We start from the raw sequence: 23,323 nt of genomic DNA, 5'->3' as shown, positions 1-23,323 counted from the left end.
TTATGCATTCTATATAAACGATGGCTTTGGTTAAAAATTAAACTCTCTCAGACTTAAAATTTGTATACGTTTCTGATATATATAAACTAAAATTAAATGTTTGTTCAATAACAACAAGGTTACATAATGAGGTTATATCATACGCATGGAGTATTGCGACTCGGACGATATCAATCATACGACCATACGACTGGCCGCATGCCTGAAACAGACTATTGTATACGTGACGTTACGATTTGCAGCAATGGCAGGTTGGTGCGAAAAGTAATTTAGTTATAGTTTGTTTTTCAGTCACGTAGGCTTAAAACACCAATATTTGTTTTGTAGTAATCTATTTTCTACAATTTTACAGTAATGTAAATGCTACGTTGGTTGTGTGGTAGCACACACGCAGTTAGAAGTATCCATGTCATTTTCTGCTTATCACATTTGGCCTCAGTTCAGTGAAATTTTTTATTATAATGCATGTTATGATGTATTTATTTACGGCAAATGTGAGGACGCTGGCCGTATTTCAGACCATATATCAGGGGTGGGCAAACTTACTAAACATCGAAGCCACCCTTGGTAATTTTCAGAAGTGTTGGAACCACAAACATGTGAACTGGATGGCCAAGGCGCTTGGGTAAATACATTCCGCGGATCATATTATATTTAGTTCATTGAAGAGAAAACGATAATTTTTCACGTGGACAGGGCGAAAGATTGTAAAGAGCCGCATGCAGCCCGCGAACCACAGTTTGGCGGCTTCTATATAGGATCGAATGATAGCATGATTAGTGAATAATGAATTGGAAAGGATATGGTATGTAACTGGTGTGACTGAGTAAAACTTCAGTCAGGGTAGTCAGGTGAAGGCTGTGATTTGAGCCTAGGATATCCAGAATACAAAGCAGAAGTGCTACCTATGTGACTGTTACATTTGATACATTTTATGTTCCATTAAATATATATGGTAATATATCATGTTTATTTCAGAAAATGTAGTATATACTCATCATCTGAAGAAATTATCAGTGGACGGAAATGAGTACAGCTACTTTGACTTGCCAAGTTTAGGACCAAAGTATGGTAAGTATATGTGTGTGTGTATATATATGTAACCTAGCCTATTGTGTCAGGGACTGTGGACCAAGTTGTGCTCTACTTTTATAGTTTGGTGAACATCTGGACATTTTTTAGTATTATATGTTTGGAGGTGTTTAAATGCTCCATCTGTAACAGAAAGATGCTTTTCTGTTAAACATGTTAATCGCTAGGTGTACCTTTTGGTTATTATGCAAGTACCTTGGGTCTGTACATGCACCAGCACAAGATGTTTTCAATAGGAAAGAGGATCGGTGTGACAGCCTTCATACCTTTAGGAATCTAATGCTGACTAATTAGAATGGATCATATCTGAAAATTAATGTACAGTGATAGCAGAAATAATCTTGCAGTGTAAAATCTAGACAATACACAGGTTGCAGTCATGTATCATTGGTGCAGATTCATTCGTGTCAGTTTCATCTCCAGCTCTGTAATGCCACATGTGTGTCTTTGGTGTAGGCCCTGCCTGAACCAAGATAATAAGCAGCAAACAGTCTGCTGATAATGGAAGCAATGCATTACTCTGAAGTGTATGTAAACTTCTGCCACACTGCACAGTGACAGTTACTGAAGATAGTGTCCTTCATGGTCACTGCTGTGAGGACATATATCTCACACCTTTACTTACTTTACTTTCAAAGGGACAATTTCCATATCCTAGGTTTGTTACCTGTATGGATATATTGAAAATAAAGGAAATGAATCAATGAAAGCTTTATTATCCCCATTACAGTACACATTTTGGCAGACCTGCAGTCTAGCATCACAGTTAAATTACAATTCCTGTGGTGATTAATAAAGGCGTGTATCCTATTGTTACACAACAGATTACTGCTCATCTAGATTTATTTCTATTTTGTTGTCATTCTTTCTTGTCCGTCGTCTCCCATTTCTCTTCATTTAATCAAATGTAGTTGTATTTTCCGGCATTAGTCTTTATTCTTGCGCCCTATTAGTCTCCAAATACCTATTTCTGCATCAGTATTTGTAGCCCTTTTGTGCAGAACCCGGTCCCTCCACATCATTATTTCTTCACATTTCAGTATGTGACCGCAGTCTTTTTCTTTGTTACATATGGCACGCACACCTTTACTTTGTTGGGTTATGGTCCCATGACCTGTGTAAGTTATCACACATGAGTTTCTAAATTTTTTATTACAGACAAGTTACCATTTTCCATACGTGTGCTACTAGAGTCAGCAGTAAGAAATTGTGATAACTTCCAAGTGAAAGATCAAGATGTTGAGGCTATTTTGGACTGGGAGAAAAATCAGGCAGTACCAGATGGAGTTGAAATTGCGTTCAGGCCTGCAAGAGTTATCCTCCAGGTAACTGTGCATATATAATTCTGAAATATACCAGTCACTATTACAGATAATGTTTTCTAGAACTGTTTCTTTCATATTTCAATTTTGATTACAGTAATGTGCTTAGGACACATATCTGGAGAAGAGGGCTTTCAGTGAATGATGCTAATAGTGTTTTTTATTTTTCACATGGCTCTTCCACTCCATTCAGGGTCCTGGCCTCTTATTTGGTTCTGTAATAATTTTTTCACAGACAGTAGGACTCCTTTGATGAGTGGTCAACTTGTCGCAAGGCAGCTACTGAAACACAGGACAACACAAACAGACATTCAAACATCCATGCCTTAAGTGGTATTTGAACCCATGATTCCAGCAACCAAGCAAGTGAAGACAGTTCATGCCTTAGACCACATGGCTACTGTAGCTGGCTGCTGTAACTTTTTTACATATGTGTAATACTTGATGATATAATTAGATTGCTGGTGAAATTAAACAGACTAAAGTACGGTATATGCAAGTGCAGAATATACTGCAATGTTGTATAGTAAACCTTAATACTATTTCAGTTAAATAAAATATAGGATAATGATAATATTAATTAACCAAAATGAAATGTAGCCTGGATTCCATCAACCCATATTTATTTCTGTTGCTCCTACTTTGAGCACAGGGCATCCGTGAAACACTGTTTCACTTCAGTTTCTTAATATTAGACAGTCAGTAGAACTCCTTGGACAGAGGATCAGCAGGTGGCAAGGCCGCTACCTACACAGGACAACACAAACACAGAATAAACGCAGACAAACATCCGTGCCTTGAGTGGGATTTGAACCCATGATCCCAATGTTCAAGTAGGCAAAGACATTTTATATTAGTCTGGATTACCTATTGCGTATTTCTGGGTAGTTGATTCAGGCTTTGAATGAACCTGTAGGCTTTAAGAGCTTCAGATTGAGCATGGCTCTCTCATTGGGTGTTGTAAGTTGCTGCTGAAATGATTCTTTTTAACATCGTCCATGATTTCTATGCAACTCTATCATTGACTTGAATTGTCATATATCATGTACAATGATCTACAGTGACGAAATAAATCAATCAATCAATCAATGATGCATTTTTTAACAGACATCATGGGTATAAATAACTTGAAATTTGCACATATATGCTTCAAATAGTGCAGCTAAGGTAAGGTCTGAAGAGTAATGCAGTGCACATTGTGACAGCCTATGAAAATATGTGTGTATACATGTCTTTCAAATTCAACTGTAGATTGAAACTCTCACTAAAATAAAACATTGAATGAACTTTCTACTGGGCAACTTTTACTTTGTGCCACTGTACTTCAGCTCCTAACATAGGATGATAGGTGATAACACTTTGGAGGCCAAAATTCATTTAATAAACATCGTATCTCCATTACAAAAACACAGTAGAAGGTAAAATTATCCCCTTGCTTAATGAAATAAGCACTTTGCCATGAAGGTGTATGGGGGAGTGGATGTATAGGTCCACATTTTCTTGACCTTGCCACTAGCTGGAGGTGAATTGTCAACTTCACACCCTGGCTGCTTTACCCCCTGGGAAAGAGTCCCTGGTACCTATTGGATCGGAAGTTGGCTGAATCCCAGAACCATTCTGGATGACTTAGAGAAGAGAAAATTCTTGACCCTACTGGGATTTGAACTCCAACCCTAACCCCTCAGTCCAGCCCATAGCCAGTCGCTATACCAACTACGCTACTCTGACTCAAACAAAAAACACAGTAGCTAATGATTTTTATTCTGAGAACAGTACAGAACACACAAATTCACTTTCTGAGCAGAATGAAAAATATTTGAATGTGAGATTAGATGGTATATACGTGGTGTGTTCAAAAAGTATCAAACCTTTGGTCGGCAGAAATACATTTATTGATTTGGAGGTACAAAACCCTAATCCCCTTCAAAGTAGTCTCCTTGGTAATGCACACACTTCTCCCAGCACTTCTGCCATTGTTGGAAACTCTTCTGGAACGCGTCTTTTGTCATGGTGATCAGCCGGGCCATCGCATTCCGCATGATGTCTTCTCTTGACTTAAATTGGGTTCCTTTCAGTGGCATTTTCAGCTTGGGAAATGCCAAAGTCACACAGAGCCATGTCGGGGGAGTAGGGAGCCTGACGAACCACAGGGATATTGTGTTTGGCAACGAAAGTCTGAATCAGATGCGCAGGATGGGCAGGTGCATTATTATGATGGAGCTGCCAAGTTTTTGCTGCCCACAGATCGGTTGTTTGCGCCGCACAGCATTACGAAGGCGACGAAGGACCTCCTGGTAGTATTCCTTTGTGATGGTTTGGCCTTGTAGTGCGTACTCATGATGTACAACCCAACGGGAGTCGAAGAAAACGGCCAACATGACCTTGACATTGCTGCAGACCTGCCGTGCTTTTTTTGGCCTCGGGGATGTCGGATGTTTCCACTGTGACGACTGCATCTTGGTTTCCGGGTCGTACCCATAAACCCACGACTCATTACCTATGATCACAGTGATCAGAAAGTTGGGGTTACTGTTTGCATTGTCCAGCACGTCCTGTGCAATTTCCAGATGGCGTTGCTTCTGCTCCAGTGTTAGCAGTTTCGGTACAAATTTCGCGGACACTCCTCATGCCCAAATCCTCGATCAAAATTGAATGTACCGATCCAGTGCTTACCCCTATCTTGTTCGCAAGTTCTTGGACTGTGATACAACAGTCCTCCATGACCAAAGTCCGCACTTGCTCAATGACATTCTCATTTCGGCTTGTTGAGGGTCTGCCTGAACGCGGTTCGCTGTCCACTGATGTGCGGCCATCTTTGAAGCGGTTGTACCACTCCTTTATCCACGAGGTGCTCATGGCATCGTCCCCGAAAGCCTGTTGAATCTTGCGAATGGTTTCCACTTGGGCATCTCCAAGCTTTTGGCAAAATTTGATGCAATATCGCTGCTCATGTTGTTCTGTCATTTTACACCTTACTGGTATCTGACGAGCGCTCACTACTCGTCCTCATTCATAGGCCGACTGCCAGCGACTGACGCTTTCTGTGGGCGGAAAAAATTCACGACTGCGCATGAATGTCCCCTCCACATCTCCACCGAAGGGAGCCTCCTGCGCTTCATTGGTTTACGAGGGAAAAAGAAGGTTTGATACTTTTTGAACACACCACATATAGTAACAACTGTTGTTTGAAGGTTTAGTAGGGATGTTACTGCCAGCTTTATGTTCAGTTAACTTTTCCTCCTGTTTTCCATGTGAGGAAAACTATTATAATATGGATATGTATGTTACTGTAAATTAAAATGTAATCACGATTATAATAACAGTGCTTTGGCAGAAATTTTCATTGTAATGCTCAATACAAGAGTCGTAAGCTTTTATATCTAATTCTTAACATGTGTTTAATTAGCATGATAATTGTTCTTGAGTTCCTGCACAGTTGGTGGCTTCTCAAGCAGGGCTCAGCTCCATGAGTGAGTGAGTGTGATAAACTCTTACCTGATTCTTTAAACTTTCAGGACTTCACAGGTGTGCCAGCTGTGGTAGATTTTGCAGCAATGCGTGATGCAGTAAAGAAACTGGGTGGTGACCCTAACCGTATCAATCCTGTATGTCCATCAGATCTGGTCATTGATCATTCAGTACAAGTGGACTTTGTTCGCATGTAAGTGTTGAAATATAAATTTTCACAAGTTTTAATTACACACAAAACATGGTAAGTCCTTCCAATGACACTATGGCCCTGGGATTTACTCAGCCTCTAACAGAAGTGAGTACCAGGAATCTTCCTGTGACTAAAGGGCGACCGGTGCATAAGGCTGACAACCTTACCGCCATCTGTGAGCCTAGTGTCTAGAAAATGTGGGAGCTTCGATGTCTCACAACCCTATGGGCCTTCACGGCCTGTTATAGGGGTAGCTCTGTGGCAGCAATTGTAGGCCATGATGATAAAGTCACTGTATGAATGGTAATCAGAAAGTTATAGAATGGGAGGAAGATTGGTCATGAAAATAATTTAGTTTCATAGAACTTATTTTCTTCCCCCTGAAATATCTTCCTTACACGTCAGTACATTTTGTCTGTGTTATTTTCCATAAAACATTGGGAAGACTAAATATTGTGTGTTTGGCTTACTTAAAATTATGCATAATATTATTATTCTTATAAATCCATGGTATGTACATTTTAATTAAAGTAACTGTAGTGGTCCATGAAGTTGTGTGAGCAGTTGACAGCAGTTCATAAGTTCACACTTGACTCTTGAGTGAATGTTTTATAGAAGTAATACTATTTTGAGTTTAATAGATCCTATTATATGGTACCATTGGTGAAGGCTATTTCATTCCCATTACTGGTATATGGTTTATTACTGCGTTATGAGTTATACGAGGGTAAGTCAATAAGTAAGTTACAAATGGATATAAAACTTAAACAGAAATAAGAGTACTGATTTGAAAAATGTTTTTATTTCTTAACATAATCTCCCTGTACATTGAGGCACTTGTCCCATCATTTCACAATCCCCTGGAAACCAGCAGCATAAAATTCTTTGGGCTGCTGTCAGAACCGGGGGGTGACTTCCCTTTCTACAGATTCCTTGTTGGGAAAATGTTCAGCCGAAATATGATGTTTAAGATGGGCAAACAAATGGAAGTCGCTTGGAGCAAGGTCAGGGCTATACAGAGGATGCTCAAGGACTTCCCCCTTGAAATTTTGCAGCGTCTCATTTGTTTTGTTGGCATTATGGGGACATGCGTTGACATGCAAGAGCAACACGCCTTTGGTGAGGAGTCCTGGTTGCTTCTGTTGAATGGCCTTACGAAGTTTCCTGAGGATGTTACAGTACGAGTCGGCTTTTACAGTTTGTTCTTGAGGCTGGAATGTTGTGAGCGGTATGCCTTCATGATCCCGGTCACTGCCTGGTTCTGACAGCAGCCCAAAGAATTTTATGCTGCTGGTTTTCAGGGGCTTGTGAAATGATCGGACAAGTGCCTCAATGTACAGGGAGATTCATGTTGTGAAATAAAAGCATTTTTCAAACAAGTACTCTTATTTAAGTTGTATATCCATTTGTAACTTATTTATTGACTTACCTACATATTTGCTGTGTTACTGTCATCAGTAGTGAGGTAAGATTCTTTAACTGTTAAGATAAAGACAAATTATTATGTCTAAGAATGATATTTGAAGAGGTTGTGGTCCATAAATAAGTTTTTTTTATATATATATTTCACATTGTTTAACAAGGGGTATGCTTATATGTATGTTATGGGCAATTCCAGACATCGGCCAAATCTGGACGTGAATGGGCAGATTGCAGAATGTCAGTATTCAAAGTATGAATGACTTGTAACACATTTCTTTATTTTTGTGTTGTTGCAAATATTTTCAGATGCTCCTATATGTCTTACAGAATGATACAGTCTAGAAGCGTCTTACATTTTTGTCTAGTATTAGTGAATGTCATATTTAAAACAGTGCGCAGAATTGTTATTTGTGCGTGAGTTATTTATTAGTCCCATATATATATCTTCATAAAAATGCTTGAATCATAGTAATCATTAAACAAGTAAAATGGTTTGTGGGAATTAATGTCCTAATTGTAGAGTTATGAGTTTGTACTGTTGTATTCATCATGTGCCCTGCTTTCGTTGTTTAAGAGATACGTATGTGGATGTTGTAAGATGAGCCTGTTTGTAAGTGCTGTTGAAAATTAAAATTATTCAGATTTGTAGAGTTTCCTTCATGATTTTTCAAATTGAAAGTTTCAGTTGTAATATTGACCCTTTGGACTGGTATAACTGTAAGAAACAGATAATGTTGAGGACATGGTATACATGTTGGGTTTGGTGTGTGAGTGCATTACCTTCTAAGTAATATCATCATCATCTGCCATTATGTGGTTATTTAAAATTCAGCAAATTATTTAAGAACCAGCAAGGAGGAGGCCACATGCTTCTTGTTGGTTTCTTGATTGGCCTGTTCTTTGACTGTGAAAGCAGTATGTTTCTCTGAAATGTCACTGGACTTTTATCAGACTACTTGGTGTTACATTTCAGAAGGTAGTAATCTTCATATTAAACTTTATTTCTCTGTGAGTTTGCATTTAATTCACTTAATACATTGAGCTTATGAACTATAATTTTACATGTAAGAAATGTTGTTATCTGGAACCTTAATATTTTTTCTTAAGTATGCTTCAGCATTATGATTCTTTGCTATTATGAAGTTCTGTTAGAATGTTTTTAATCAGGTAACCAGTTTATCGGGCTTCAGTTGTGCTGGGTTTAATGTGGTATTGCTAATTTTTAAGCTAATGTTATGGTTCATATTAAGTTGTATGAACATAAAGGCTGAGTTCCTGCAAGGCTGTTTTAACAACTCTAATGTTTTATGAACAAAATACTAATGAAATTGAGAAACTTAATGGTCAGAAAATTTGATGAATTCATTTGGAACTGTCAGTCAATAATTTGGATGAAGAAAGCATCCTTTGCTGGAGGTGGTGTTTTCTTTTGAGTCCGCCCTGAGACTATTTAGTGAGGACCCCAGGCTGGTTGAGTGCAGTTCAGTTGAATGATGTGAAGTGGTTGGTGAGTGAGTGAGTTCTGTTGATGGTTGGTACTTCAGCTGAGCTCTTCTTGAGAGGCTGAGAAGAGATGGCACTGTAGTTGAGTTTACAAGGGTTCTGTAGGGGTGGCTGTGAAGATAGAATCTGAGTGCAGGAAGCTGAAGAATCTCCATTGATGGGATCTGTTAACAGGCAGTCACTGTTAGAGACTGGAACAGACTGGGAACACTAGACTGTGTGCTGTAGTGAACTGTAAAGTATGGAAATAGCGATAGTATTAATAGTTATTTGCAGTTATGACCCGTAAGCTGTCAATAAATTTGTTCACTGATCCATACCCCATCTATAGCCACACAACCATATTTTGTGACAATATGATGAAGTAAAAGAAAGTTAATTTAGGCTTACAAATAAAGTGGCAACCCTGATTGAACTAAGTGGTATATAAGCATCAGAATTTGAACCTTATGGTTTCTTACCATCTGATAGACACAGATGTTTATTTTTTAAATTTCTAGGGTCTCAATAGACATATTTGGTCCGCGCTACATTAATCCAGTACATTACAATCACCAGCCTCATCGAATTATTGATAAGAATTTCACATAATTTTTTGTTACTGATGTTCCTACCTCTCTCTCACACTTCCATGAGGTGTGTTTCAGACTGTAAATTCGAAGTGTATGTAATGTAACATTAGTACCACTGACTAACCAAAGGGAGGAAGCGGCACATAATGAATGCTCTAAAACTAAGTAAAAAGAAGTGTACATGAATATACTTGTAAGTGCAGACTCAAATTCAGTCACTTTTACTAGTGCATACCAATGGGTAAATGGGAGTTCCAATGTAAGACTGCTGAAAATGTGTTCAGTGGACATGTTAGTGATATTACAACTGTGTAAAGGTTTCCACTGCCTTTGATTCGTGCAAGAACACCTGAAAGTCTTAAATCATGCTTCATTTTTATTTTGCATACATCTCAGCAAAAGTTTATAGAAGTTTCAATATTTTAACTTCATGTTCATAAATTTATTATATAATTGGTTATGTTGTAATATAAAAATTATTAGATGAGACTGATCACAAAAATTAGGATTACGGATACATGTCCTAAAAATATGATATTTGTGCAAGATATATCTGTAGGAGGTTCTGAAGATACTTGTTATTTGTGTTTTTCAGCTAAGTGGGTGGTGGTAATCTTCCTCTGTTACTTGCTCTTTCCTTTTAGATTCCAGAGTTTGTTTATTACATACAAAACATTTGGTAATCTGTTGGTTAACTCTCTAGACTAACTATACATGACTACATTTTCCATGGCTTTTCTCAAACTGCAGAAATATTCTGGGAGACACAGTACTAAAAATGCACCATGACCACATATTTTTCATACTTGATGCATATATAATTGGAAAATCACCAAGTTTTAGTTCAGTATCATCTTATCTCTTTACATATTTTTTTATCACTCTCCATCTAGTGCCAAGCTTAAGAAAGCTGACAAATTTACTGACATTACGGAAGAATGTACTGGCTCCATATGCAGGATTACCGCTTGCTTGGCGTACCATGTGACCTAAGGCAGTGCCATAGCTCAAGCAGTTAATCGCTGGCTTCCCACCACAGTGGCCCGGGTTCAGACCCGGGTTTTATCAAGTGGGATTTTGGTGGACAAAGTGGTGATGGGGTAGGCTTTCTCAAAGTACTTCAGTTTCCCCTGCCAATGTTCATTCCACCAAAATCTCCATCATTATCATCATCATCACCACCACCACCACCATCATCACCACCACCCAGGGCAGGTACAGTAGGCCAATTAGTGGCCGCCGTGCCATGTGGACCCAACTGGACTCCACCCCCCACTATGCAAATTAATTAATTACCTTGTGACCTTAAAGGTGGAGCCAGTATGTTGCTTAGAAACATCAGTAAACGTATGCTAGACTATATAGTGTTCCGTCTCAGAAGATAATATTCATCATAGTTGCTATTCTGAGAACCTCAAATCTGACACTGGTGTTTATACTTTGAGGTCATGCCTAAAGCCCTGGTTTCAGGTTCACCTATCTTTCTTCATTTATAGTCTTCAGAAACATGTCTATACTGTTTGTATTCTGCGTACATCTCCTCTGTTGTGTCCAGTGGGCAATTAATACACTTCATATAACTTAGCTTCAACTCGATCTTAATTGTTTCAGTTACAAGTAACATATGTCAGCTGTATGGCAAAATATCTTGGCTTTATATATTCTTTCTCTAATTAGTTCTTTGGCTGTTCTGTTGATGGAATCTTACTATTAAAATAAGAAAATAAACTTTCTGCAGTTTTGTTATAGAATTTTATTTCTTGCTTGGCTTCACCTACTTACCCATTTATGATGACAATACTCTTACCCAGCTGATTTGTAAATTTTGCTTTTCTAGACTTTTCCAAACTTTCTTGTTTATTTTTCCTTAACAGGACATAATTTATATATATGTTGATTATTTGGAAAGTAACCTTTGGAAAGCTGTTAGCAAAACAAATTGTGAGAAAAAATTATTGTATACAAAAAGTACATACATATTCAAGGTGCTTCTCAGTGTAGTTACCGCTGGAATTGAGCGACGTATCATATCGGTGAATAAGTGTTTGTATGCTTGTGTCAAGGAAGTCTGCCAGTTGTGAGCTCAGCCATGTTTTCACATCTTCCATCAGTTCATTATTGTTGGATCACAGTGACTGCAGTGAGTTCATGAGGTAGGTAAAGAGGTGCTAGTCACCTGGAGTGAGATCAGGAGTGTAAGGAGGCTGGTCAAACAGCTCGCAGTTGAAATGCTCCAGCAGTTCTCAAGTGTGAGCAGTTGTATATTGATACACTTTGCCATGGAGGTGCACTACGCCAGATGTCAGAATTCCATGCTTTTTGTTCTGAATTGTCCAACAGAGTTTTTTTGCTGTTTCACAATATACTTTGGTCAACACTTGGAAAAAGATCACTCACTCACTACAGATGGCTGACAACTTTGCTCTTCATCGTGAACATTCTACACCATTGTCTTACAGTTCCTTCACTCATTACATTTTGGCCATAAGCCATGCATAATTCATGATGGGTTTCCGTGTCGCTCATGTTTCTAGCATGCAGACAGCATATAACAGTGTGAATTTTGCAACTGTCAAGGTTATCAATCACATGACACATCATAACTCACTCTGTAGAGAACACTAGGTGACCAGTTATATGATGGTTTACAAGGCAGTGAGTCATGTGACGCTACTTCGCATGCGCAAGCTCTCCCTCGCTCCTACATTTGTTGTCTAAAATAAACAGAGGTTGCTTTCCAAATAACCCTTGTATTTAGTTTTTTAGAATTCTTTATCAATCTCTTCTACTGTCACTACTATTTTGCCTATGACAATGTCAAATAGTAATGATAAGAGCATATGTCATTGTATATAGGAAGCAAATTGTAGTTGAAAGAGCACTATATATCTTTATATACTTTGGCTTTTGTGGTTTGCTTATAACAAATAGGCTTAACCTAGATCTTCCCAGACACATCAAGATCTGCCTATAATTCAGGATATGCCCTTAGCATACATATTTGAATTTTTTATGTCCTTAGGCCTGAAGCTTTGCAGAAGAATCAGGATTTGGAATTTGAACGGAACAAAGAGAGATTTATGTTTCTAAAGGTAAGTAACCTGTCACCTTTAATTTGTTTGAAAGGTAATAATGTGCAGAAATCCAATAGCAAATTAACCATTTGGAGCCTGATGTCAAGTATAGCTTGTCCTGCAGTGTTGCAGCAGGCTTGTCTGTGATTTAAAATCAAGGCTGATAAGGCAGTAAAGTAAGGGAAAGTGTTGTGATAACTCAGTAGAATCCCAGAATTATGTTTAGTGCCACTGATTCTCATATATGGGTATTGGTTTTCATCTGATGACAGTTGTCTGCAACATTCATTCTTGACCTTAATCATATATCGATATTCCTTATACTTGTAGACAGCTTTAAAAGTGTGGTATGTCAACAGTAGTCATTACTTGATAACAGCACATAACAGGAGATTCCTCTACTTTCATACTCATGTCTTTGCTGGTTGGTGATTGTCAGAACTTACTGATGACTAATGGCTCAAGACTGTTGGGCCATGGCTGAGTCATATTCAGAGCCCCTTGAGGATCACAACCAAGCTTTTTTTTTTTTTTGGCAACTGAACCCTTGCTGTCATAGTCCTTACATATGTTATTTTCATTTGGAGTTCTTGTTTTTATTACTATGAATATTACTCTATGTTTGCTGACATTTTGAAGGAGCATGTCCCCTTGTTAGTGATTTTTGTATTTTCTCTTTGCCATTGAAACAGTAAAATGGTCCTTTCACAAGTCTCAGATTCTTTTACACTCCTCTATACTCCAATTGGTTCACTTGAGGCTCCTCTTATCGTTAACTCTTATCCCTATATCTATATCACCTTATCCCATGCTTAGGTTACTTTTCCATCCTGAATATGGAGTCAGCATGTTCTCTGCAAAGCCGGTAAACATCCTGTAGACTATACTGCATTATGTCCAAAAAGCCAGTAACTTTTTTGCTCATATTATTTTGTTTAGTCAGTTGCAGTTGCTCCATAATTTTGGAATTAATGCTCACTTTCATTGCAGTGGGGTGCAAAGGCATTCCAGAATATGCTGATTGTCCCTCCAGGCTCAGGCATTGTGCACCAGGTGAACTTGGAGTATCTGGCCCGGGTTGTGTTCACCTCAGAGGGAATCTTGTACCCAGACTCAGTTGTGGGTACTGACTCCCACACAACCATGATAAATGGATTGGGTGTACTAGGTTGGGGTGTTGGAGGTGAGTTCTGTTTTGATTATCTTTGAAAGCAGTATTGAATAAGTTTAGGGGAAATGGAATCATTTCAAGCAGAGTTGCAAACTTAAATCAGTTCAAAATTTAATCTTGAGGTAGAATTGTTAAGTCAACTGTGTACATGTTCCCCTTTCTTTATATCAGAGGTTCATGACCTGTTTTTGCCCTCCATTCTATTTTAATGTAAGAGTCTGGATAACAAAAAATTATGAAGTCATGTTTGTAGCCATATGTATCATATCACAAGAGCCCTTCACTGGTCCCTATCCTGAGACAAATCAATCCAATTCATACATACCATTCCATCCTATCTCTCTTAAGATCCATTTTAACCTTTATTCTACGGGCGTTAATATTGTCCAACCATCTACACCTTGGTCTTCACAGTGGTCTCTTTCTATCTGGTTTTCCCACCAATATCCTATATGCATTCCTCTTCTCCACATTTGTGCTACATGCCCCACTCATCTCATCCTCCTTGACTTGATCATTCTAATTGTACTTGGAGAAGGGTGGAAGTTATGAAGCTCCTCATTATGCAGATTTCTCCAACCTCTTGTCACTTCATCTCTCTTCAGTCCAAATATTCTCCTCTGCACACTATTCCCAAACACCCTCAGTCTATGTTCTGACTCTTCACAGTCAGATTTCCCGACNCATGTTAAAATTTTTGCACTGACTCCAAAGAAGAAATTTCCCAGTTGTTTGTTTCTCTGCAAGAAATCTTACGTTCTGGATACCCCTGAATGCAAGCTGGTGNGGTTCCAAGATAAATAAGGGCACTGGAGCTGGTGTGTTCTGCTATGGCACGAGGCAGAAACTTACTCGTAGTTTCAGCCTTGGGCAGTACATGACAGTATTCCAGGCAGAAGTATACGACACTAAGGCATATATTATGGAGAATCTAGATAGGAACTACAGAGATAGAGACATCTACATTCTGTCTGGCAGCCAAGCTGCACTTAAAGCACTTAACAAACGCCAGATCAACTCAAAATTGGTTTGGGATTGCCACCAAACTCTCACGGAACTGTCCAAACATAAGAGGGTACAACTGATCTGGGTGCTGGGGCATGAGGGTATTGCTGGAAACAAAATAGCAGATCAGTTGGCCAAGATTGGAGCTGAAAATCTGTTCATAGGACCTGAATCAGCCTATGGCATCTCTATAGGAGTTGGCAGACAGCCAATCAGGGACTGGACAAATAGAAATACTGGGGATCCTTGACTGGACTCAGGCAAGCGAAGGGACTCATACGAAGACCCTCTACTAAAAGAGCGAAGGAACTGTTAAAGTTAAAGAGGAACCAGCTACGATCGGTGGTAGGACTACTTACAGGATACTGTCACCTTAAAGGACACCTCTTCAAACTGGGACTAAGTACAGGGTGGGATGCAGAAACTTTCTTTTTTTGAAGGCGAATAAAAGAAAAGTTATTGCTGGTAGACAAAATATGTGTCTAGCTAATGAAAGAACATACTTTAAAGTTTTAAATCATGTAGTTTTAAACAAAATATCTTGAAGGTGGGGGCTACCGTTCTCTATGCACTGATGCAACTGTTTTCTGAAGTTCCCCTCTGCATGTTCCAACATGTGCACCGGAATTTGGGCTACTTCCTGCCGAATAACATTCTTCAGCTGAAACAGGTTTGTGGGGTGATGTTTAAAAACCTCTGCCTTGAGATATCCCCATAAAAAAAATCACAGGGCATTAGATCAGGTGAGTGCACTGCCCACGGGATGTCACCTCAAAGCGAGATGAGCCGTCCAGGAAACTTTGCCTTCAAAACTGTCATCGAAGCTCAGGCTGTGTGGGCCGTGGCACTATCCTGTTGGAACGAGACATTTCCTAGATGCATTTCTTCAAGAGCTGGTTCGAAAAAGGTCTCAAAATTGACTGTCGAGCTGCCTCCACATTTTCTGGCGTCATAACGGTATGTTGTCATCGTGATGATTTTTTTTTACCACACTTCCGGTTGTCCTAAAGTTCTCTACCCACAAAACAATCGATTCAAGTTGGGAATCGGACCTCTTGGCTTAATTCTGAAGCGAGTATGGAATACACACTGCACCGCCACGTAGGAATGGTTGTTCAAAAAATAGGCTTCGACAGCAAACGCACGCTGCTCACTCATCCACCTCATATTTCCTACTGAGGGGTATTAGACAGAAACTTCCGTGACTGCTGCATTCGCCGAGCCTCTCCCCACTTTTCTGTGACCTCCCCTCCCTTCACAATTTGTCTTCACAAAAAGGAAGTTTCTGCACCCCACCCTGTAATATTCCCACTTGTGAGAGGTATCAAGAAGAAAATGAAACAGCCACATATATCCTGTGTGAATGTGAGGCCTTAGCTTATTTAAGATTGCGTCACTTGGGTCAGTATTTTATGGAACCAAGTGACTATTTCGAGTTCCCCATGTACAAAATCCTGCTCTTCATTCGAAGCACAAGGTTGCTAAGGGAATAAGAAGGGGAGGCACAATAGATCACTGTGGTCATGGTGCAAGGGCCAAGAAGGCCCACCCCTTATACATTCATTCATTCATTCATATATTCATGTTCCTCCCTTAATGTCAGAGACCAAGTTTCACACCCATGCAGAACCACGGGCAAAATAATTACTACTTATGCATAAGATTTAAATGAAGGCAAGATTAATTTTAAACATTGAGAAATACAAAACTGTAATTAACTTTTGTAGCATATGTGGTCTCTTTTGGACATTTACTTACCCTCCCTAGTAAAAGGGAGCTGTAAATACCACTGTTAGATAAGCTGGGGTACATTATTATAACAATGAATGAGTTGTAGCTCCTCACATCATTGTTGTAAAGATTACTGGCATGTGGAATGTGTACCATGTACTTTTGTATGGTAGGTGTTCATCAAAATTTTTGAGGAATTTGTTGTCTCAATTTTTTTAGAGGAGAAGACTAAAGAGTCCTACCCTGAAGTTGGTAAATATGTGCGTGAGTACATTGTGTCACACCAATAGAAACTGTAATCTTTATGGACACTGCTATGAGAATGTTGTGTATGAAATATGTCCTACTTTGTCTGGTACTGTTCTCTGGGATGTGATACCATGTAGTCTGGTAGGTATTTACCAGCATTTCAGAGGAAACTGCTGTTTTCATTTTTAGGATAGAAAAATAAAGACTTATGCATTGAACCTGGTAAGTATGAATCGGAGTACATGGTTTCTCACATCCCAGAAGACAGCAGTCTTCCATTAGAACCTTGCATGTGGATTGGAAACAAGATGCCATAATATAAAGTACAGAACTGCATTAGTATAAGCATTGCTGCCTCTTTTTGCTGATGCTGATTTCCTCTCCGCAATTTGAAATCATGTGCACCAGAACTGCTCTTAATTTATGTATCCAGGTGCATAAATTGAACACATCCATTCTGAGGTTATCATTTCATTTGGCTGTTTCATGCATAACAGTGTTCATCAAGTCACAATATTTCAAAGAGTGTGGGTTGTACTGCTGTGTAGTTCAGAGAGAAACTAATGTTCCTCTGAAATATCAGACTCTGTGAACTGCACAGTGGTAAAACTCAGATCACACTCTCCTTGGTCATCTGACTGAGAACCTGAAGTCCAATCATTCAATTTCCTTCATATATGGGGCTTGGGGGAATGGTCAGCACTAAACTTTCTCCAGGTAATTATTACGCATATCTGCTTCTGAAATTACTGAATTGGCTGTCTAGTAGTGAATTCAAATAAATGTGACTGTTGTTTTGAACATTATTCATTATTTGGAGTTTATCAAACATGTTGTTTCAGGAACTAGATGTGTTTGTATCATATCATGTAAGAATAGTTTCACTGAATGGCCCAGCATGTCAGACTCAAGTCCAAAATAATAATTGTAGGTAATCCACCATATTCTTCTCTGTTGTAATATTTTGCCATTTGTAAATGTTGCTTTGTGCAGGGATCGAGGCAGAGGCTGTGATGCTAGGTCAAGCAATATCAATGTTACTGCCAAAAGTGGTCGGCTACAAGATTGTCGGACAGTTAAGTCAGTATGCGACATCTACCGATCTTGTTCTCACCATCACAAAGGTAATTGCTGGAAACTAAATCTAAATATATCCTTTTAGTGTTTCTTAGAAAACTGGATGATGGACTACATCCAAAAACCCAGTAATTCTGAGTGTTATGCACCATCGTCAGAATCATTTAGAATCTATTAAATCTTGTATTTGAGACTGAAGAAATTATCAGGATAGTTGTCCATCCATGTTTCAGTAAGTATATATACTTAATTGAACCATTTTACATTGTATTTCGATCTCAGTTTATCATAGGAAATCAGTTGTCATGGCTCAATCAGTACAATGACTATGCAACAGGCTGGATAACTGGAGACTCAGGGATTGAATCATAGCTAGGGCAGAGAACATTTTCTTCACCGTCATGTCAAGTTCACTCAAGGCCACTCAACTGCTGTTGAGTGGGTACCGAAGGCTCATTTCCCACGGAGTAAAGCGGCATGATGAAAATGACTCACCTCCATTTATTGCTAAGCTTAAGAATGCATGGAGCTATACCTCTTCTCCCTCATACATTAAGACATGTTGTGATATGGAACTAAGCATAGGGACAGCTTTACATTTGTACTAGCTGTAAGAGTGTTAGCACCTGCTCACACTGGTTCATCGCTCACGGATTTACTTCTTTTTACTTCTACCCTAAAGATAGAGGCGACACGTTCTTCCGAAACGTTGGTTAACACAATATCTACACGGCGCCATATCCAAGACTGCTTTCTTCAACAAGAAGGTAGTTACAGGATATGTAAAAAATATACAAGAACTGTTTAAAAAAGAGTAAAATTGTACCAGTGATAATTAATGAAGTACTGTGCTTTGAAGACATATGGTGGGGTGAAGGTATAGCTCCACCATTCTTGACCTGGGGGAAAGAGCTTCTAGTACCCATTGGATAGGAGTCTGGGTGGGCCCCAGAGCCAGTCTGGATGCTTTGGAGAACAGAAAATCTTGCCTCTGTCAGGAATCAAACCCCCTGCCTTCCAGCCCATAGCCCATTAAACTTTTTTTTTTTCATATAATCTCTCTAGAGAGAGATGGGGAGAGCAAGCATGAGCCTTTGTACGTGTATTATGAAATTTCCAAGATAAAAGGAGTGTGTGCGGTGTCTAAACTGAGATTGCAGACACGGAAAATAACTGAATTTTCTAATTGTAAGTATTCAGTATTTTCTCAGGCATTTATCTGGAAAATGAAACATTAGTGCAAGCTGTATGCCTCCTTCCAAGAAACCATTTTGTAATACTTTGCTGTTAAACAACTTGTTTTATATTTCCTTGTCAGTATTTTCAGTTGAAGCCAGATTTTTATTGTTTGATAGCATCTCCGTCAGCTTGGTGTAGTGGGCAAGTTTGTCGAATTCTTTGGTCCTGGCGTGGCTGAATTATCTATTGCAGACCGTGCAACTATTAGTAACATGTGTCCAGAATACGGAGCCACGGTTGGTTTTTTCCCAGTAGACAAGAATAGCCTTGTTTACCTTCGACAGACAAGTGAGCATTCATTTAATGTTGTGTTGTAACATCCTGTTGCACTCTGTCTACTTCTTATTCATGTATTCACTGCTGTCTCATTTCCAACTCATGCTAAAAGTTGAAAAATTCAAAATTTGAAATTTTCAAACTCTCAGTTTTTTCGAGGTGTGTAGGTATGTAGAAGTGTAGCAATTTCTCCCAAAATATTATTGCACCTGATGATGGCCAAGCCTGAAACATGTTGTGCAATAGATATGTTAATTAAAGACATACAGTATGAAACAGTTGAGAGTTTTAAAAATTTTAATTTTAAAACCTCTAGTGTGAGTTGCATGTGAGACATCAGTGAATGCATGAATAAATAGCAAGTATTTCTTTATAAAAATGTTTACTAACTAGCTGTCTAGTTGGCTTCATTGTGCAAGTTCTTCCTTCCAGAGATGCGCATTTTTTTTGGCCAATCAAGAAACTCTTCAACCTCATTAACGAAAGTCCTCCATTTGACCCCCTCCTGAGCTATTTCATTGTCGTTCCCATCTTAAAATGTGTAAAGTATATCTTAATTTATCCTGCATCTGAAGTCACTGATACACATAACAGTATATATAACATGTTCCAGAAAGATAAAAAGAGGAATGGAAGATTATGTATTAATTTTTATGTTTATTCCTGAGAGTACTAATTTAAATTTGATTAATTTAGTAGCAAGAGGATCATACATGAAAGGCTGTCTGGCAAATTCCATTTAAGTATGATTTGGTGTCATGTAAAACCAACAGTACATGAATCTTAACACATTGCGGACCGGTTGTTTAAATATTTAAATCACCCTGGGGACCAGGGTTTTTAAGCCTAGCACCCTAACTTGTGCACTGTTCACTTTAAAAATTAATATAAAATCTTCTAATTAATTTTATGAACTAAAATTTTTGGAGAACACTTACCAGAGCACCTAGAAGTGCTTGCACATGTGATATCTCTGGAAACATTCCCCTTTGTGAAGAGGCATCACGCAGAATTTGCAGATGTACACAGTCCTACTCTTCTTCTTGTGGACTGCGCATGTGATCATGTTACTGGCTAAGCTAGCAAACATTCCCGAGGTCAACTATGCAGTAGTTATGATGCAACGTGGCCACACAGCGAGATATAGTGGGTTGCAACATAACGCGTCAGAAAAGGGCCAATTGGTCCTCCCGGTCCGCAACGCTATAGAAACATAGAGGGCCAATTGGCCCCTCTGGTCCTGAATGTGTTAAATAGAGCTGTTTGTTTTATCAAAAGTAACTTACTGTATGAAAAATATATGATGAAGTTTAGGTCTTATTCAGGTTTGCATCTTGCATTTCACATTATGTTTTATATTATTTGTATTTAATAAAATGCAAGGCAAAATAAAGTCTGTCTGAATATAGTGTGCTGTTTATTACCTTTGTGAAAATATAATTGTAGAATAAATGAACAATTCATGCATGCAGTCAAAACGAAGGCATCTTGTTTATTGGTATGTATTTACATTTTAATATTCAAAACTGCATCCAGAGTTTAAGTAATATTTCTCACTGTACATATTTTTTTTGGAAGGGACAGGACAGCTTTCATATTTGTCTTTTGAAAGCTAGACGTTAGACATTATTAGTAAATTTTGTATTGTAGTGTGTAGACCTGTTACTGGGTAGCAATCTTGAAACAAACAGTAAAACAGCATTCACTGCTAGGCAACATATTCTTTATAAGCAGGTATATGCAGCTTTAAACATGTCCCCATGGAATTGATTGGGGTACAATGATGAACGTTGTTTTCTTTGCAGTCCATGGCAAAATGTTATAACAGAGACAGGTTTAGATGTTAATCACTTGTCAGTTTTGAGAGTTGTAAGGGAGTCTGTGAAGAGAAGACTTAGTCGGTGCAGTTAACAGCAAAATGAGTGGAAGCTGAAGAATCTCCACTGCTAGAAGTCGTTACCAAGGAACAGCTGCTGAAGACACAGCAGACTGAAGACTATAGAGATTGGTAAAATGTGGAGATCAGCAGTATAGTCAAGATGTGTGAATGAAAGTGGTCAATAAATCCAATCGCCAATCCAAAATCCCATCTGTTTTCACACTCTATTACATGACAGTAGTTTGGTTTTGTGATTCTACATGAAGCAGCAAAATAACTTACACATTTCTATGTTTTCAGATCGAGATGAGAATAAAGTGCAACTAATGGAAGAATACCTGAAATCAGTTCGCATGTTTAGAAATTACTCAGATGCATCACAGGATCCTGTATTCTCTGAAGTGGTGACTCTTGATTTGGCAACTGTGGTGTCGTCTGTCAGTGGACCAAAGCGGCCTCATGATCGTGTCCCCGTTGTGGACATGCCTACAGATTTTCGGCAGTGCCTGATCAACAAGGTATGATGAAGAATATTTCTCTAAAGGTTTGTTAGTCTGAATTGAAGACATTAGAAAAGTAATAAAACATAACATTAAGGCACCATTGGAGAATGAACCCTTTATAGGGGAAATGATAACCTCTGTCTTTTAGTGAAGAGATGGTTAGGCAATTGGTAGCTAGAATTGAGTGATGGTTCTGCTGTTCATTTATGGATACCCTGAACTTTAGTGTTCCAGCAGGAATGGTAAGAGTCATCACAAGAAATTCATGCTGAAGATTTTGTCGTGCACAGTACACTTGTTCTCTTTGTATGAATCAGGAAATTGAAATGAAGCACCTAAAAGTATTCGGGCACGCAGTGGCATAGTTGGTTGAGGCACTATGCTACAACTTGAATTTTGCAGGTTTGATTCCCGATGATATCATTTGATTTCCTTTTCAATATACTTAACCATTAAGAGACAGGCCATTTAAATTCCGGTAGTGGCAGCGGGACGGAGTTAATTTAAATGCCCGCCATTGTAGAGTAATAAAAATTGTAATCATGTTACTCAAAATGCTGTGATTTCTACAATTTTTGTGATGAACGAAATATACGCTACTTTTATCTAGAAAGTATATAGAATCAGGTACTGTAATTTACAGATTTTAGAATCTGTAAAAATTGTTACATTAATTCAAAAAATAATTTTCCACAATTTTGAGCGTCTGTCCACAAAAATACATAAAGCTTCTGCATAAAACGTTTCTGCAGTATAAATGCATGCTGCTGACACATGGTCTTACTATGTCTTATCTCAAGGAGAGAGGATTTTTGTTTTCATTGCACACTCTCCAGTCAGTCTGCTTCTTGTATACAGGAGTGTGGGGAGTTCTTAGCCTTCTTTGTCCTTTATGAAACTCTGATTGTTTATACATGGGACTATCCACACAGAGGCACTGTTCATGGAATATTACCTCATTCCACTTGCTTCCACATCCCTTCAGAATAAACTGTAACACATTCTGAATGGTGAGATTTACGAGCGGCCTCTCAATTACGGCTTCTTCCATGCGAAATGGGGCCATGGAGCATAGTTGAAATTGTGATGTTTTATAAGCGTTACAAATACAGGAGACCACTCGCCATCACTGGCCTACTTTCTGCTAATATGAGACAGATGTTGGATGTGCGCGCTTCTCGTGGAAAACAGAGTTACATACGGACAAAGTGCATGAATTGCGACATTGGACTCTGCATTCAGTTACATGCAACATTCAGTTAGATGATGCAGGAGGGAAGACAATCTACTTATAAAGCGGGTATCCAAAAATAATGTAAGTAGAACAAGAATTTCTCTCTTAAAATTAGATTTTAAAACACTGTGCGCATGCGTGGACTGCGAGTCACCATACGGTGTCCTTCGGCCACTCGGCTTTACTTTAAAGGTCCCCATACGGTGTCCTTCAGCTCATAAAGGTTAATCCTTCCAGCCGCATTATGTCCTTGGGGTCAACTCAGCCTCTAACAGAAATGAGTACCAGGAATCTTCCTAGGGGTAAAGGGCAT

At 38.8% G+C, this 23,323-nt stretch overlaps 1 protein-coding gene across 2 annotated transcripts; it reads left to right on the top strand.

Moving 5' to 3' along the window:
* Positions 1-14: 14 nt before the first annotated feature.
* On the top strand, positions 15-21,815 carry LOC111869851 (cytoplasmic aconitate hydratase). Of its 2 annotated transcripts, none has more exons than XM_023861683.2 (9): positions 15-251; positions 979-1,071; positions 2,251-2,417; positions 5,930-6,075; positions 12,595-12,664; positions 13,637-13,829; positions 17,796-17,926; positions 19,235-19,406; positions 21,574-21,815. In XM_023861683.2, the coding sequence occupies exons 1-9, from the start codon at positions 146-148 to the stop codon at positions 21,795-21,797; spliced, it is 1,302 nt and encodes a 433-aa protein (XP_023717451.1). In that variant the 5' UTR covers positions 15-145; the 3' UTR covers positions 21,798-21,815. The 2 variants fall into 2 exon arrangements, with proteins under 2 accessions (XP_023717451.1, XP_033609466.1); XM_033753575.1 differs by lacking the exon at positions 15-251 and adding an exon at positions 772-805.
* Positions 21,816-23,323: the final 1,508 nt, after the last annotated feature.

The sequence above is a fragment of the Cryptotermes secundus genome, unplaced genomic scaffold (assembly GCF_002891405.2).
Source record: "Cryptotermes secundus unplaced genomic scaffold, Csec_1.0 scaffold286, whole genome shotgun sequence".
NCBI lineage: Eukaryota > Metazoa > Arthropoda > Insecta > Blattodea > Kalotermitidae > Cryptotermes > Cryptotermes secundus.
The sequence above is the reverse complement of the archived record's forward strand: the minus strand, read 5'-3'. Positions and strand labels throughout refer to the sequence as shown.

Excerpts from the sequence above, each read along its gene's own strand:
- LOC111869851 (XM_023861683.2), top strand. The coding sequence starts at position 146 with ATGGAGTATTGCGACTCGGACGATATCAATCATACGACCATACGACTG. Across the intron at positions 252-978 it reads ACGATTTGCAGCAATGGCAG|AAAATGTAGTATATACTCAT; the intron begins GTTGGTGCGAAA and ends TGTTTATTTCAG. Across the intron at positions 19,407-21,573 it reads TGTTTACCTTCGACAGACAA|ATCGAGATGAGAATAAAGTG; the intron begins GTGAGCATTCAT and ends CTATGTTTTCAG.